The sequence below is a fragment of the Cavia porcellus genome, unplaced genomic scaffold (genome assembly GCF_034190915.1).
Source record: "Cavia porcellus strain 051 isolate PalLab524CR breed Dunkin Hartley unplaced genomic scaffold, mCavPor4.1 scaffold_6, whole genome shotgun sequence".
NCBI lineage: Eukaryota > Metazoa > Chordata > Mammalia > Rodentia > Caviidae > Cavia > Cavia porcellus.
Genome location: NW_026947489.1, coordinates 81,874,469 through 81,892,311, shown reverse-complemented (window position 1 = coordinate 81,892,311; position 17,843 = coordinate 81,874,469). Strand labels below are relative to the sequence as shown.

General features: G+C 35.5%; 3 protein-coding genes across 13 annotated transcripts in view; 2 read left to right on the top strand and 1 right to left on the bottom strand.

Moving 5' to 3' along the window:
* The window catches only part of LOC100730274 (neurofibromin), a 252,327-nt gene that overhangs the window by 50,260 nt on the left and 184,224 nt on the right, over positions 1-17,843 (bottom strand). The window lies entirely within an intron of this gene.
* Evi2a (ecotropic viral integration site 2A) lies at positions 819-5,127 on the top strand. 2 transcript variants are annotated; one of them, XM_005003594.4, is made up of 2 exons: positions 819-1,065; positions 3,812-5,127. In XM_005003594.4, the coding sequence occupies exon 2, from the start codon at positions 3,833-3,835 to the stop codon at positions 4,529-4,531; it is 699 nt and encodes a 232-aa protein (XP_005003651.1). In that variant the 5' UTR covers positions 819-1,065; positions 3,812-3,832; the 3' UTR covers positions 4,532-5,127. The 2 variants fall into 2 exon arrangements, with proteins under 2 accessions (XP_005003651.1, XP_005003650.1); XM_005003593.4 differs by having other exon boundaries at positions 824-1,065; positions 3,783-5,127.
* Evi2b (ecotropic viral integration site 2B) lies at positions 8,369-17,389 on the top strand. The gene is made up of 2 exons (XM_003469746.4): positions 8,369-8,505; positions 15,520-17,389. Exon 2 carries the CDS (start codon positions 15,537-15,539, stop codon positions 16,893-16,895), a length of 1,359 nt encoding a protein of 452 aa, XP_003469794.1. The 5' UTR covers positions 8,369-8,505; positions 15,520-15,536; the 3' UTR covers positions 16,896-17,389.

Sequence of the window (17,843 nt, the reverse complement as noted above, 5' to 3'; positions counted from 1 at the left end):
TAGATGAAGAGGTTGGAGCTTAGTAAAAGGGATACTATACTCATTACTTGACTAGGTATGACCTATGATGATTGAAAAAAACCTGTAATGACAGTAAAAACAACAACAACAAAAGAAACCTGATTCAAAAATATAAAGGAATGACCCTTTATAGACACAACCAAAGTCTAATTTGGAGTCAAACAAAAGATGCAGATTAGAAGGTCCTGCTGTAGGCCTCTGAAATTACAAAGAATGCTGCCGTGATCAAGAAGCGTCGTATGGCCTAATAAAACAAGGGCAGCCACTTTGGAGAAAATATGACATCTATTTAAAAAGTGTGTAATTAGTTAACAAATTATTTTTGAGACAGGTTCTTGTTCTGTAGCCCAGGCTGGCCTCAAACTCATGGTGATCCTTCTGCCTTAGCCTTTTAAGTGTTGGGATTACAGGCCTGGACTTTAGACATCTGAGGAGAGCATGTGTGTACCATATGAAAAGATTTTCTGTTCCCATGTAATCTACGTTTATTAGATAATTTTCTCAAAACATTGTTGCAGCTCCACAATCTGAAATGTCACTTACGTGTACCACTGATTCTATTATCTGACAAACACCCCAAAGACTTCAATCTCCTGTTTTTGAGTCAGTCTGTAGTGTACTAGTAAGAATTTTAGATATTTTAATGCTCTAGTAAAGAGCATAATACTAACGTATCACCGGAAAGAATATAGCAGGCATACATAATGTGCAAAAGGTCAAAAGGCATTAACTGGAAAACCCTCCCTGTTCTGGAGGCGGAGATTTGTTCTACAAAGCCTTCTGTCATGCCAGTGGCCAGCAAGGCGAGCTGGAGTTTTTTTCCTTCTTTCTCTCTGTGACATGTGCTCAAGTTGCAGCGGAAAGGAAATGTGTCATCTGTGGTTTGGTTTTGAAAGTGGAAAGCTAGTTGTACGTACCCTTTTTTGTTGCAGATTTACTTTACATTTTGTATTTTCCAAGTCTACTCTACTTTAAATCAGAAGACAGAAGAAGAAGTGGCTTAGTAGAATCACATTATCAAACCTTGACCAACCATTTTGTAAGGTAGGTCATATATAGATTTCCTTATGTCATTTTGCTTGTAACTTTGTTCAAATTACCATGTAAGGAAATATTTTTTAAAAATAAGTAAAAATCTCACTTAATAGTAACAGTAGAATTGAAGTGATTAAAATGTATTTTTTCTTGTTCTATATGTAAGATCATGTAAATGATGTAAACAGAAAATGGAAAGATTTATGACTATTAACATGGAGGTTTAAATGAGAATTAGGGAAGATCTAAATTTGACTTTATAAGTGAATTAAAAAGTTTTGTCATTTAAAATGTTTAAAAAATTTATTTTAAATTTTATTGAAATGACCAGAGATAAACATTTGATACTACAACCTAGCCTCTTATGGCATAAGTTAGAGCTATAAAAGAGCCTTTAACTCCCAAGCATTTATCCTGGTAAGAGTCTCATTTTGTCATCAGTTTGTTTATCTGGGCACAGCAGTACATCTGGCTGGAGACAATCAACAGCGGGCCTATTATCTGGCCCATGGTATGCACTACAAAACTGTGTGCGAGTACTGTAATGTATACCACATTGTTAATGAACTGATGTGGCAAGAATAACCCACTTTAAATCATTTTAGCACGCAATGCAAAAGTCCATTCTAGCATAAAATGTTGGAAAATTTCTTTTTTGACATAGAATCATAAAATATCCAAAGATTTATAATATTTAACTTAAAAACTGAAGCTGAACATTACTCAGTATACTGTCTCTTTGATGGTTTATTAAAGGTCTTAATCCAAGAAGTAATCTTGATTCTAGAACCGTTAATAAAAGTTTTTTCACTTCTTTACTGTTAACTATTACTTGAGAGGTTTCTAATTAGCATTATTTATTGTATCATGCTTTTGTTTGTAACTCAATATTATCACTTTGCAATTCCAAATTTATTTCAACAGTATAAAAATATAATATTTAATAACATAATATACTTATATAATAACTTAAATATTAGTATAATAAATATACTAATATTTCATATAATATATAATAATATCATAATTACTTAAAACTCTGATGCTCAAAAACATACCTACCAGGGTAGCATCTGTGTCACTTGGGAGATTAGAGATACAGAACCTCAGGTCTCACCTAAAAACTGACAAATCCAAATCCATACTGATCAAAAAAAAAAGGAGGGAAAAAAACCCAACTCTCCCAGGCGTGGTAGCCCACACCTGTAATCCTAGCACTCAAGAGGCTGAGACAGGAGGATCCTTGCAAATTAGAGACGAGCCTGGGCTACAAAGTGAGTGTAAGGCCATCCTGAACTGCACAGTGAGACTTTGTCTCAAAAAAAAAAAAAGAAAAAAGAAAAAAGTAAAAACCCAACTCTCATACACATTAAAGTTTGAAAAGAATTTCTATAAGATGTGCAGACTTCTTAATCAGGTGATTTTATTTAGTAAGTCCCAGAACAATCTAGTTTTTACTTATAATTCTCTCAAACAAATGCTAACAATAAAATACACATATAAAAGTAAGAAAAACTGACGTTTATTATAAAAGAGATATCTCATTAAGGGTGATAAATCTTTTCTGGTGGGTTAACAGTACCTGGAACAGATAATTTCAGTTCTATTTAAGTGTTTCTAATCACATGGTAGATAATAAGAATTAGGAAAGAACCTGACTCATTTTGGTACTGGCTTCTAGGAAGCTTTGATCCAAAACAAATGTTAATTTTTGTTATTACTATAGCTAGGGACTGAACCAGGACCTTGTGCATGCTAAGTATATGCTGTACCCCTGAGCTATAGTCGCTAAACAGCAACTTTTTGAATCATATTTTGGGATATTTATAATCTGCCACTTACTTCTAAGTCCCCAAGATCCTGGCGCTTTATTTCTTCCCATTTAATGATAACAAGTTTCTTTTTAGAATTATGCCAAAATCAAAAAGAAATTCTAGTTACAAAGTGATTTTTTAAAAAGCCAACTTTTGTTGAATTTTTGAGATTCAGAAGAAATCTGCTTCTTTTTCTTTGTTATGTCAGATATATTTTTAGGTTGAGAAAATAAGCATTTCCTCACATTTAGAATATCACGGTTAAGTCAGAAAAAAATACAGGAGAAGAGAGAACCACCACAATAAAACTGTTTTCACAAATGCTGGGAATAATTTTTTAGTAGTGTTTTACTCTAAGCATCAAAATAACCCCAAAGACTAACAAACGCCTCAAATTCCTATTTGAAGTTTCTTTTCTTTCAAGTTTCTGCCAAACTCTGCTATCCTCCTTTAAAAAAATGAAACAAAATTTTTTAAAAATGTCACTTGCATTTCTTTTTGTACATGAACTGAAACTTTCAAGGCCACATTTTCCTTTATTACAGATGTTAGCTAGAAGGTGGGGAGTTTCAGCAAGAAATGGTTTTTCTTTTCTTTAAATGAGGAATCAAAAGAGTAAAAGCAGAAGTTTCTGACTCAAAGCTGAAGTCCAACACAGTTTAAAGGAGAAAAAACATACAAACCCACTGTGTACAGTTTGAAATGATAATAGATATTTATAATGTTAATTTATAGCATCCAAAAGTACAACAGACATTACAATGCTTATGTAAAATCTAAGAATAGAAAATAATTCAGTTCAGAATAAACTCAATAGTGAACATTGGGCATGAACTCGCAGTTTACTTATAACATTTCAACTGTCTCTTTTAACTATAATTACCAAAACTCCAAATCATTATTCTTTTACAGATTAACAAATGACACTACTGTTCCAACAGATTACCAGTACCCTCATCGACATGGAACACACAGGATGTTACTTGAATCTTGCCTTTCTAATGACAACAGTTTTTTCTTTGTCTTCTGGAACAAAAGCAAACTCTACACATCTGTGGGCTAACAATACTACTGCCTGGGATTCTGTTATTCAAAACAATACAGGCAGATACCAAAATGAAAACAGTAACACAAGCCCTGTGACTCCTGGAATGGATTATAAAGTTAATTTGACCAAGCTTCCTGAAACAGCAGCATCATCTTGGGTTGTACCTTTAACTCCTAAATCTGAACAGGAGCATTACACACCTTCTATTGATACTAAAAGTTATTCAACAGCAGAAAGCATTGAAAACACAAGCAAAAGTCACGGTGAAATTTTTAAAAACGATGTCTGTGAGGAAAAGACCAACAACATGGCTATACTAATTTGCTTAATTGTAATTGCAGTGCTCTTTCTTATCTGTATTCTTCTGTTTCTATCAACTGTGGTCCTGGCAAACAAAGTCTCATCTCTCAGACGATCAAAACAAGTGGGCAAACGTCAGCCTAGAAGCAATGGTGACTTTCTGACAAGCAGTGGGCTATGGCCTGCTGAATCAGACACTTGGAAAAGAGCAAAACAGCTCACTGGGCCCAATCTCATGATGCAATCTACTGGAGTGCTCACAGCTACAAGGGGAAGAAAAGATGAAGAAGGAACTGGAAAACTTACTAATTAAGAGATACTTTGGGGAAGAAAAATGCAAAGTAGCAATGAGAAACATTTTGAGTATAAGCAGAAGGCAGCATGGTATTTAATGCGGGCGCACTGTGCTCACCTCAACAGTATCTATACCAATCGGCACGCTGGTCAGTGACTTAGCATCAAAAGGGAGATGGGTGCCTGCTTATTCAACTGCTTAACTGTGTGTTTCTATTTGACACACACCAACCAAGCACACAACCAAGCATTTGGGGAAGTTCTTGTAACTCAGTTGAGGAAACTAAGTGAGGAAAGAAGAGATAGCAATGGTTAATTAAACATTCTCTATTCAGCAACAGTAGTCAGATGATCTTTGTCTGAATGTAAGTGAACTTTGAAGCCTTGGTAGGTCCTTTGAGCCAAGTGCATGCTTCAGTATCTAAGAGAAGTCAAATTTCTAGTAATTTAAAAGTACCTTCTTTGTTGGATATGGCTAAATCCATACCTGCTCATGTATCACTGCAACTAACATTAGGGTACATACAGCACATATAAGGAAGTACTTTTCTACTATAAATATTAAAACTTAACTTTGTCTAATAAATTAAAACTCATTAGATAAGCCTGTGATTATATGTGTGTTAACTTCATTGTCTTACAATATACTGTAAAGATCAATCAGATGCAATACCAGTAAAATATAAGAGATTTACAGCTATACCAGGTCAAGCAAAAATGTAAAGTATGTTTTACTATTTAAGAGTAACATTTATCATTTTTCATAATTTTGGGCTTTCTGAATTATTTGTTTTTGTATTTTGAAATGAGGTGTTAACAGGTTACCCAAGTTGGACTCAAATTAATGGTCTGAACCTGGATAACTTTTCTTTTTCTTCATTTTTTGGTAACTGGGGATTGAACTCACCTCATGCTTGCCATGCAGGCGCGTATGCTGCTGAGCTAAATCCCTTGCCAGACTCAAATTCATGATCTTCCAGCATCAACCTCCTGAGTAACTGAGATTAAGTACAAGAGTAAGCCACTATGGCTGGCTTTTACAAAAATACTGCATTTCAGAGCACTGATAACAAATAAGGTTGGTTAACATTTGGACTTCAAGGATGCCAAGGGCCTTAACTAATGGCCAATTTTATTCTTTACTATCCAACACGACATGAGCAAAGAAGAGGCAAAATTGGGTGTAGTGGTGCATGCATGTAATCCCAGCACTTGGGAGGCTGAGGCAGGAGGATCACTGTAAATTTGAGGCCAGCCTGGGCTACATAAACTTAGTTCAAGGCCAGCCTGGAATACATAGTGAGACCCTGTCTCAAAAAAAAAGGGTGGGGGGAGGCAAAGGTGTTTGTGTTTCAGCATGTCCATTTAAGTGTTTATTCAAGATATGGAAATAGGGATCCTCAAGTGATTTCCTAGTCTTAATGAAACTGACTTCAAGTAAAATAATGAGTTACATTCAAATCATGATTTTCAATTAAATATATTACAAAAATTGGTTTGAAGTCAGATACAGTGGTGCACGCCTATAATCCCAGCACTTGGGGGGCTGAGGCAGGAAGATTACCACAAATTTGAGGCCAGCCTGGACTACACAGTGAGTTCAAAGTCCAGTCTGGACTACAAAGCAAGACCATGTCTCAAAAAAAAATTGCTCTGAGAGACTATCCAAATATATACTGAAACTGAGAGAGGGCATTTATTAATTAAAGACTAAATTATACTTTCTTTAAAAAATCCATCTCCTAATAAGAGTCTGTGCAACATGTTAGTAATTTAAGAAAAGATCATGACTGTAATCTTACTATCTCTTCTTGATTAGTGGCTTTCACCCTGGCTAAATATCAAAAATTACATGAAGAAGTTGCCTGATTTCCATGTCTTCCTGATTCCCGCTAGAATAGGGTTAGTTCTAGGGACTGCAACTTTTATATCACTTCCTAGACAGCACTGCTTTTGGCTATCAAATTCACTCTAGTTGTGTCTTAAAATGGGGAGGACACACAATTTTATTATCAGTTTACTGAAGCTCAGCAGCACAGCATCTGCCTGGGAAGTGCAAGGTTGTGAGATGTTTCTTAGTATCCCAAACAACAATAAATGAAACAAAAAACAACCCCCGCCAAACAATGATTCCCTAAACACTAAATCATAGCCATATTATCCCAGATAAAGCTAATGTGAACAAAGTAAAAAGAAAAGCATGAGAACAATCCTAGCAACATCAGGTTATCTTCTGAGCGATAAAATGGCCCAAACTGGGGCTGGGTACAGCTCAGCGGCACAGCACCTGCCTGACAAGCACAAGACCCTGAGTCCAATTCCTGGTATCAAAAAAACAAAAACAAAAACAAAAACATAAGACCCAGATTAGGAAGGACTCTGGGAAGTGCTCTCAAATTAAAAATCTGGGAGCATGCACTGAAACACAGATGTAAATCTTCTTTGAATCAATTGTCACAAATAAATACATGTCAGAGGAGACTAAAATAACCTAGCAATAAAAGTAAGAAATTAATCAGTAAACTAATTTCATATTCAACACACTGGTCATGCATTTTTTCCAGGGATATTTAAATTTCATTATTCATTACATGGGCTCCTAACACATTCTCAGTCTAACATTGAATGAGAGATCACAAACTAAGAAGAGGTTCCTTCTAAAACTTGACAGGTATTTAAAGATGATAGATAAGATCTCTGACTTCAAAATTGTAAAAAACACTTTTATTTTTTGTCTCTTGGTATTATGGTTTACCTCAGGGATTTAAAAGTAGTCAAAATTTTGTAACATTTTGGTTTTATTGTTACTCTTTTTGTACTAACTTTTAAATACCTTGAAATTAAGAGTCATGATAATCTATGTTCCTCTGCAGGGACCAGTGGAAAGGAGAACATACATTGATATTTACATTATCTACTATAATTCACCCTATGCAAGGCACTTCGTATTTGTTTAATCTAGTATTAAATTTACATATTAGGAATTACAATCTCCATTTGTTTTAGATAGGTAAGGTGACTTGCCTAAAAGAACTTTTACTCAGACTCATATTCTTTTCAGTATACTTTGCTTAGGTAATTTTTTATTTAGAAAAGTATTGTGAGGCAGGAGTGTGGCATTCACTATACCCTGGGTTAATCCCAAGCACAGAAGGAAAAAAAAAAAAGCAAAGTATTCAGTGAAAATAATTTAACTCTGCCTTTACCCAGGCTTATGAAATGAGGAAGTAACATAAATATTTACTGGTTACCTATTGTATATGAGGCATTTATAGATATTATTTTATTTAAAACTCAATAATCTAACAAAGGAAACATTCATTCAGAGAAGGAAATGGCGACTCAGAAGTGCAATAACTCACCTAAGGTCATACAAATAAACAGAACACAAAATTTACTTCCTAAAATAAGGAATTTCAGTGGGGTAGAGTAGCGTATGTTGTAAACTCAAACACTGGGGGTGCTCAGGCAGGTTTGCAAATTCAAGCCTAATCTGACTTTCGGTAATTTACTGACTTTCGGTGGCCCTGTTTCAAAATACAAAATAAAAAAAGGGCTCAGGATGTAGCTTAGTACGAAGCCCGTGGGTGGTTAGGAGAGTTTCACTATAGGTAGTAACCAAATGGTGGCAGATTTTCCTTTAAATACGTAATTTCTTCTTCAGGGCTCTATTCTAAATATTTAAGTTACATAATTATAGTACTAGAAGGTCTCAAAAGTTTACTTACAAATATTAGTTAACAGTACTCAAATCACATACATTATGTTTCAAAGTAAAGTCTGTTAAAATAGTACATTTCTTAGTCATCTTGTGGCTTATTGCACTTCCGGTAACAGCTATTGATAAACTTCCTCTGTTGGACAGAAACCATTTCAGTGTGCCAGAAGGACCATGTTTAATCTGAATTGAACCACCCCTTTTACTTTCTTAGCCAAATCACCAACACGTCCTGTTAAAGCAAGAATTTAGCATTCTGCGAAAGAAGTTAACAGGTAAGAATATTTTCCCATAGGCCATCTGGTTTAAATTTTGCTTTATATAAAACTTATTTTTAAAACTAAAGCATCATTGCTGTTTTAAACTTAAACTCAATTTTTCATAGTTTAAAGATGTCTATGTCAGGTTTTTGTGGATTTACTGCATGGAATTTTTAAAAAGTTCAATGTTGCACTTGCCTTAGAGAAAGATTTTCATCTAGGTTTTTATAAGGCTTTTAAAGTTTACTTAGTCAAAATGTTTATTTAATTTTGTATTTAAAAAAAAAAAAAAACTACTGCCATAGCAGATAAAGCTAAGGGCTAAATACAAAGTTATATTCCACGGGCTATGACTCAGTTTAAAATGTTCAACTATTAACTGTTAAAAATTTTAGGGGCGAGGAGTGTAGCACAGTGGTAGAAAACTTGCCCATCATGCATGAGACTCTTGGTTCCATCCCTTGCACTTGGAAAACTTTATTTTTTTTAACCCTTTTAGCTTCATTGTAAGAGTTGTCACTTTCACCGAAAGAAAAAAAAAAAAAGAGGGAAGATGTGGTACCCAATTATCATTGTTTGTTTATTTATTATTAATTTTTTTTGGAGACAAGATCTTGCTATGTAGTTCAGGCTGGTCTTGAACTCACTAGGTATCCCAGCCTGACCTCAAATTCACAGCAATCCTCCTGCTTCAGCCTTCCAAGTTCGGTGTGCACCACCACACTTGGCTGTTTAATTTTTTTATACAAACAAAATTTCATATTTAATAATAACACGAAAATATTATAGTTCATTTTAAAAGCTTCCTAAGACAGAATGTTATAAAATATAAACACATATTCACATCATGTACAGTTTCTTCCCTGAGCCTTCAGTAGAGTGTATGATACAGGCAAAAAATCTACAGAACAAATAATAGAAAACTGTTAGTGTACATAGAAGATGCTTACTCTGTGAGAAAAGTACAAAACTACAAAGTGAATTTGTCTTCTAAATCAAAAAAATTCGCTAGGTGTGGTGGCACACACCTGTAATTCTCAACACTTCAGAAATCTTTACGACTTTCTCTTACAGCAGTCCATTTCAGATTTTGTCTTGCTTAACATTAAAGAAGCCAGAAAATAAAATTTTAATTGCTGTTTAGTCTAGCCTCAAATTTAAAGTTTATAATTGTGTCTGTATTTCAACTTGTAACTCCTGTGTAATTCTACTGAGAATTACCAATTCTGAACAACTTGGGGTTTGCTAAACATAAATCTCATGCCTTTCAATGTCCATTCTTTTAAAAAAGCTACAAAATTTTCAGAAGCTTACTCAATATGACAGCTTACCATTCCTGTAACTGTTTTCACACAGTCACAGGACTAACTTGAGTGTTCTAGTACTTCTTTTAGTGCCCTTTATGCAACCCTGTCTCCAAGCATTGCTTACTTACTTGCTCCCAAAGAACTCACATCTCCTTACTTTCAAAGCCCTTCTATGCTACAAGACGCAGCACAGCACACAATGGAAAGGGCTCCGGTACAAGCCTGGGATGATTTCTCCATCAGTGCCACACTACTTGGGGCTATGACATTTTGCTAAATTACTCAACTTCTCTGTTCTGTTTTCTTATCTATGAGAGAAAAAAGTGACCACCCACAGGATTAAAACAGGAGAGTGCCTGGCGGGTTTTAGATCTTCAGAAAACAGTAGCTAACACTAGTGATAAAAGATGGCCATCAACTATTACTCTTGGCAGCTCGAATCAATTTCCTTTTCTGTTCTTCCTCAAAATACAGAATTGCTGTTTTCTTCCTTATATAGCTTCAAAATTTCACTAGTTTGAGGTAATACAACTACTAAATTTTAATGTTTGCACTATAACTTTTATTACATCAAAGAAACTGGAAATACAGGTATAGTGGTTTTTGGTATAGCTCACTATAATTGTCTTCTAATCTTAAAATATGGTCCTCAAAACTCCTTGATTCACTTTAAAAGATAATGGCACATTTCCTAACATATCCAACCTTTCAGCATTTATTTTAAATGCAGGATCTTTTTATGCACTTGTACATTATATTTACATAACCTTGTGTAACACATGGAGACTCCTATTTCACTGTAATTGCCTTTAAAATGCTTTTTAATAGGGGCTGAGGATTTAACTCAGCGGCATAAGCGCCTGCCTTGCAAGCAGGCAGTCGTGAGTTCGATCCCCAGTACTGATAAAAAGGAAAAAGACAAAAGACAAAAAAAAAAAGAATGCTTTTAATTAAAAGTATGTTTTTCTTTTTTTAAAAAAATTCTTTAAAATTGGGGAAAATCAAAGGATAAAAACCACAGATTTAAACCTCAAAGTGGTATCCTAAAATAATGAGTAAAATGTTGCATATGAAGATGTGTAGATTAAAGGTTTTCTAGAAAAATTAAGCCTAAGATGTGTATACACGGATTCACTGGAGTAATTGACAGCTATGCTTCTTGGACAGTGCCAGGAAAGTGGGAGAGAAGGAAGGAGGGGGAGGGAGAGAAAACTAATCTTTAGGACACTTACAACAGACAGGAGAGCTTGCGAAGTAGCAGGGTTCATTAAATTTCCACATTCTGGACAGACCATTCCTCTTTGCTGGTTCCCACACCCACACAGGCCAGTATCAGGGAGCAGCATTTGGCAACTGCTTCTTTTGTCTACTTAATCTTTCCAGTTTCATTTTATTAATTTTAATCATTGGTGGTAACTTTTTTACTAATTATACACTTACACCACTAGTTTTCCCCAGATGTTTATTAACTTTCTTTTCAATACCTTTTTTAGTCAATTAATCTTCCCTTTTCCATATATTTATTGCTTCCTGTCATTCATTTTTTGCACTGCCTTTTTTTTCCATCTTATTCTATACTTCCTTGTCTTCTAATTTCCCTGTCCAATACTGTTCTTTGTCACCACTTCATTTCCCTACAAAAATAATGTATCCTTCAGGTACCCACCACTTACATATTTAAAAACACGCATGTTTTCATTCTCTGCTGATAGCAACACTGGCTTCCCATCTATGGAAAAGGGGAAGTCTTTCCCCACAGTTATATTCCCTACTTCTTTTAAATTTTGTTGCTTCTTTTATGCACTATTCTGAACAGATTCTAGTATTCTGACATAGCAGATTCTAAAAGGGTAACCCGTGAACTGATGAGTGGAGAAAGCAGTAGAATATGTAAAAAAATATAATTTGGTTTTAACATGTCTGTAACCTTTAGAAGACAAGTGAAACAAAAAAAAAAAAAAAAAAAAAAAAACAAGTGAAAATCTCACGTGATGTTCTATGAACTTTATATTGACATATGAGGCTATGAACCTATCATAATTGATCTTACAAACTAAACTGGGTTCATAATTAGGTTCCTGCTTAGGCTTTTTCTTCCTTTACTGCCTTTTTCAGCTAACTAAAAGAAGGAACTATATGGTTTCTTTACTTTAAGCAAAGTCACAAAAGAAAAAATACTTTTGGCTATAGACAATTCACAGCCTGTATCTTCTGTTATTTTGGAAAGTGGTTACTAAAAACATTTAAAAAATAAAATACTGAAGAACAGTATTTTCTAACAAAGTGTATTTCTTTGCTATCTATAAAGATACAGATCCCTATATCTATGCAAAAGTTTTAAAAATTTCTCTTTTAAACATTTTGCAAAATGGATTAAAACCAAAATTTACTTAATTTTACCTTCTTTGATTTCTTTTAGTAGAATTCTTATTTCAATTTGTTTATTTGTAAATCAAGGAGCCATTCCTCATAGAGCTCTTTAAAGGTCAAATTTAAATAAAATATGTAAAGCATCTGGGAAAGTACAACACCTAGTGCATTCTAAATAAGCATTCTTCTTTGTTTCTTTCTTCCTTCTTCAAAGTTCTTTATAATCTTATGAGGAGATGGGAAAACCAAAAAGAATATGTGACAAGCTAAGTAGTTATTTAAGAGACTAGACATAGGAGTGAGGTACTTATAGAACAGTTACCTAAGGAGCCACACAGACTATGAAGCCTGAAGAGTCTGACTCACTCACTCTTTGGGCTATGGTCAGTCAGAGAACTTGCTTCAAGAAGAGAGACTATACATGGAGGTCTGTACGATGAAGACAGGCCCACATAGCTAGTCAGAAGAGGGAAGAGGGTAGACTTGGGAAAAACATTCTGAGAGGGTACAAAATAGCAGTTTAAAAAGGCTCTTTACGGAGAAAAGTTTTTGTTTAGAAATCATGCAAGGAAGAAAACTAACTTTAGAAGTTTTACCTGGGCAGTAATGGGGAGGCCTCTAGCGAGGGATTATTAGTCAGATGCTTTCAAGAGCAACTCAGCACAGGAAGCAGCCTAACAGAGGACGCTGTCAAATTTAGGCTGGAAGTATTAAAGAGAAACACACAAGAAGAGACAAAACAAGGATTTTTTCCTTCTACTAAAACAGGGTCATTTATCATCATTGCTCTACTAGATGGAAAGGGAAAAGCAAACTACTCAAATAAGGTGAAAAGTGTATTCATTTTAAAAATCTTTTACTGTACCTTGCAATGAAGCATCGAATTCCTCGTAGATAATCTATTCCCTCACAGAAAAACTATGGTTTCTTGTCATGTGTACGAGGATTTAACACCCTGATGACATGCAAAACAAGTGTATTACACTCAGCACTACAAGTTTTCTTAGTATAACTTCTTACTCTTAAAGATAAAGCAATTAAGAACAGGAGAGACGAAGGGACTGGTTCGCGTGCTTAGACAGGCATTTAGGTGGCACGTGTTTATGTAAAACATGGAATTTATCATCTGTTATATTCCATGAAAGGCCTTATCTGCCATACCTATAAATGTGCCCCCCTTTTCCATGCTTGTATGTTCTTTCTGGCTAGAATATTTATTTGCTTAATTAGTTCTTACAAATTAAGGTTTAGTTCCAGTTTTACGTCTCTGGCTAAGCTTCCCTGCAGCTCTCCTATACTAGATTAGTTCCTCTGGATACCTCCAAGTATCCCTTTGAGGAAAATCACCAAGTCAATATTATTTTTTACATGTTTATTTCTACCCCAAGAAATCCACAATACCTGAAGCCATCAACCTTTCCTTTTTACCCCCTTCCTCTTCTTAATAGCCTAATCCCAGAACAGAGCCTGACACAAAGACAGTGCTTACCAATACAAGAACAGAGGTAGCAGAAGGCACACACAACAGGCTAAGGCTGACTTCAACTGATTCAAAGTCACTCTATGATTCTGAGATGAGGACTGAAATGGAACCCTTCTATGAATATGGGCCATTTAACATACTGACAGAGTTAGACACCATGGATGCTGTGAGGGTTAGCGACACTCCACACTCTTTTAAGAGAAAAAAGATAAAAATGACAAGGTTCTAACATTTAGGTGGCACACATTTAGGTAAAACATGGAATTTAGCTCTTCAAAATTTATCACCTGTTATATTCCATCAAAGGCCCTACCTGCCATACCTACAAATGTGCCCCCTTTTTCCTTTCATGATTTCTAAACATGATTTGAAAACAAGTTCAAAACAAGTTAGTAGGACACCTGCATTAAGTAATACATTGTGTATTGCTGTCTTTCTAACAGTTACTCAGAGGACAAGACATAGACATGATATTATGTCCAAACAATATTAGTACAAACCTTTATTTCAATGAACTAAGAGAAACCAGCCGTATAACTACTTAACTGTCTTATGTGTACATGTATTTGTTCTTTTTCCCCTTTCTTCCTTTCCTCTATTTTATATTTGTCTTTTCTTCTGAACGGTTTCTTCCCAATCCACAATATTATTGTACAGTTTGGATCTCATTTACTCATTCGGTTTCTCACACTAGTGACACACTACCATGTTTACATATACGGGTCACTCTACACACCAATCTTGCTATGACTAACAGAAAAACAAGTTGGCAAGTGTGCATGCATGTGTGTTTTGAGTTTTACACTCAGGGCGTTCCCACTGAGATTTCATCCATCTCTTCCTCCTCTCTCCCTCCCCTCTCCCCCACCCCTACTTTGAGACAGGGGCTCACTAAGTCACTAGTCTCCCAGGCTCGAACTTCTGATTGCTAAGGATCAGTCCTGAGGTAAAGATGAATTCCATTTTAAATACTCTGAATTGATTGGTAGTGGGATACACACACACACACACACACACACACACACACACGTATATAAAATGTTCACCAAAAAAATCTACAAATGTAATTACAACAAATAAATTTAGGCTGGATACACAGGTCTAGAAGTTATAGCTGAAAGGTGAGAATAGAAATTTTATACAATCAGAGATAAGCGAGATGGGAATCAATTAAACACTAAGCATCTATATGTATGAAACGGGAAAAGAACTAATGAAAGTGACATGAAATGCAGGCACGGTGGTGCACACCTGTAATCCCAGCACTTGGGAGGCTGAGGCAGGATGACTGCTATGAGTTCAAGGCCAGCCTGGGCTAAATAATAAGTTGAAGGGCCACATGCAAGATCTCATCTTAAAAAAAAAAAAGTGATACGAAAGTAAGACTATATTATAAAGAGCTACACAAAATACCAGGTGAAGGAATAGTCAAATGTTCAAGAGAAGTAAAGGCAACTGGAGTAAGGAAACAGATGAACCCTGGTATTTTCCAAAGTGACAAAATAAAGACATTTCTGGTATTTCACTAGACAGTGAGCGAGTGAAGAGCACACAGACTCAGCATACTGAGCCTGTCCACCTGACAAGCATGAGTGACATGAGTGACGTAAGGAAGCTGGGGCCTGGGGACCACAGGGCTTATTAACAAGTTAGGGTCCTTCCCAGGAAGTCCGAATGCTGTGTGATGACTTGGCAGTGTATTCAACAATTATTACATTAGCCTCTAGCGTGTCAAGCATAATCTAGAGTAAATACTAATCAGGCACCTACCTGTTTTATGCCAGACATCATAATGAAAAAGTCAAATGTAACTAGACAGCAAGTGACAACTGTCTTTTTCTCTTTCTTTTATAATAAAACCACCGTTAGGAAGAAAATATTCTGAAATGGATCCCAAATATTTCATCTTAACTTTGTTTTTTGGATACCCGAACAATATGTTTTTCACAAACACAGAAACAATTACAACAGAGACGACACAATCTACTTTATTTACATCACCAATGTCATTCATCTCAGCTAATTCTCAAAACACAACAGGGAATGCTTTGGGTCAACCAACAGATTTCAGTAACACTTCTCCTGGACAACTATCATCCGCCAAGACTGCTAGACAATCAACACCAACTATTTCTGTCTCTTCTGAAAAACCAACAGCTCATATTTCTGCTAGGCAACTTGCCTATAATATCACCAGACAACCAATTCCAACAGTCAACATCTCCTTCCCATTGACAGCATTGCCTGCATTCACCCCTGCCAGAGAGCTTCCATCTTCTGCCCACACTTCTGTCAGACAACCACCAGCACCATCTGTCTACCCTTCCACTAAACAACCACCATCAAATATTCACACTTCTTCTGGAAACCCAGTCCTATCAACTGCTGGTAATCTATCCACATGGCCAATATCGACAGTCAAAAACTTACCTAAGAACACACCAGGATTCATTTTAGAAACTACTAAAGACAAAGAAGTTATTAAAAAAACAGATTATAGTTCAACAGCTGGCATATTAGTTGGTACAATTCTGACTTTTATGTTGGTAGCTATAATCATGATTGTACTATGGAAATGCTTGAGGAAACCTGTTTTAAATGATCAAAATTGGGCAGGCAGGTCTCCATTTGCTGACGGAGAAACCCCCGATATGTGTATGGATAACATTAGAGAAAGTGAACCTTCCACAAAACGTACATCAATTATTTCACTTATGCCTTGGAAACCAAGCAAAAGTGCACTTTTAGCAGATGACTTAGAAGTTAAGTTGTTTGAATCAAGTGAAAACATTGAAGATGCCAACAACACAAAAACAGATGAAAAAAAGGGTAAAGTAAATGGTACATCAGAGGACAGTGCTGACAGGTCAACCATCGGCACTGCTGTTTCCTCTTCGGATGACACGGATCTGCCTCTGCCACCTCCCCTTCTTGACCTGGAAGGACAGGAGAGTAACCAATCTGACAAACCCACGATGATCACTCTCTCTCCTCTTCCAAACGACTCTGCCAATCTTCAGCCATCTCTGGAAGGTCTAAATCAAGCCTGTGAAGATCCTAACTCTGATACTGACCAATCGTTCCCATTGCCCCCTGAGTCATTTAACTTGCCTTTGCCACAAGAAGATTTTATAAAAAGTCAGGAAGATTCCAATGAGATTCAGTGTCAGGAATTCTCTATTCCTCCTGAATCTGATCAAGATCTTAACGAATTCCTGCCGCCACCACCTGCAGAACTGTTATAAGTATTACAATTTGCTTTCTAGCCGAACTTCTATCCTTAAATGTCTCCATCCCTTGTTTTTCATGGGATAAAGTACATAAAATGATAAATGGTAATCAATTTTGATTTTTGTTCAGGAACTATCTGAAATCTGCTTAAAACTCATGTGTGTAAGTGTAATTTAAAAAATTATTTTAACAGTAATGTACTTACCAGCTATTGTTCCCTATCTTTCAAGTACAGTATATTTTACATGTGTGGATGCTATATATGTCAATAACTTAAACTTTTTGGAAACAAGTACTCTACATATACCTGTTACCCAATACGTTTTTCTGTGAAGTGCTATGTATACACTTACTCTGAATACATAAAATTGTATTTTTCCATTTCAGAGTGTGAGGTGGTAGGAAAAGAGATTAAGCAAATACTCTCAAATTTCAAGTTAATAGTTCATGTGCTAAATAAATATTCCAAATTTATGGGAATGAGAGATTAAAATGCATGTTCAAAGAAGGAGAAGTTTTTCTATTTTGTCTCACTGGCAATAGTAAGATAAACACATTAAAACATCAAACTGGAGGGATGGGTTGAAAACACCCTGAAAACAATATAAATATGTATAATAAAAGGCAGACATTTTCCTATTAAGTTGGGGAGGACAAACTTTAAAGCTGATTTATTTTAAAAATCTCTTCTTTTTATGACTTGGTACCCAAACAAAATGACATCTTGTGAAGAAAGGGAGGGATAGAAGGGAAGACTTACTTTGCCACTACACATTTGATTTATTTTAAAAACTTTTTTTTAAATATAGAATTTCATACTTTATCCACCACCTGTTAACTGATAAATGTGAGATACTAGAGTAGAGCTGGGTCCAACCTTGTCACAGTGGAGGCAGAGAATGGTCACAATGGATACAGACACTAATCTGTAACAACATAAGTGTTTCTTTGCCCAAGAAACA

Excerpts from the sequence above, each read along its gene's own strand:
- Evi2a (XM_005003593.4), top strand. The coding sequence starts at position 3,791 with ATGACACTACTGTTCCAACAGATTACCAGTACCCTCATCGACATGGAA.
- Evi2b (XM_003469746.4), top strand. The coding sequence starts at position 15,537 with ATGGATCCCAAATATTTCATCTTAACTTTGTTTTTTGGATACCCGAAC.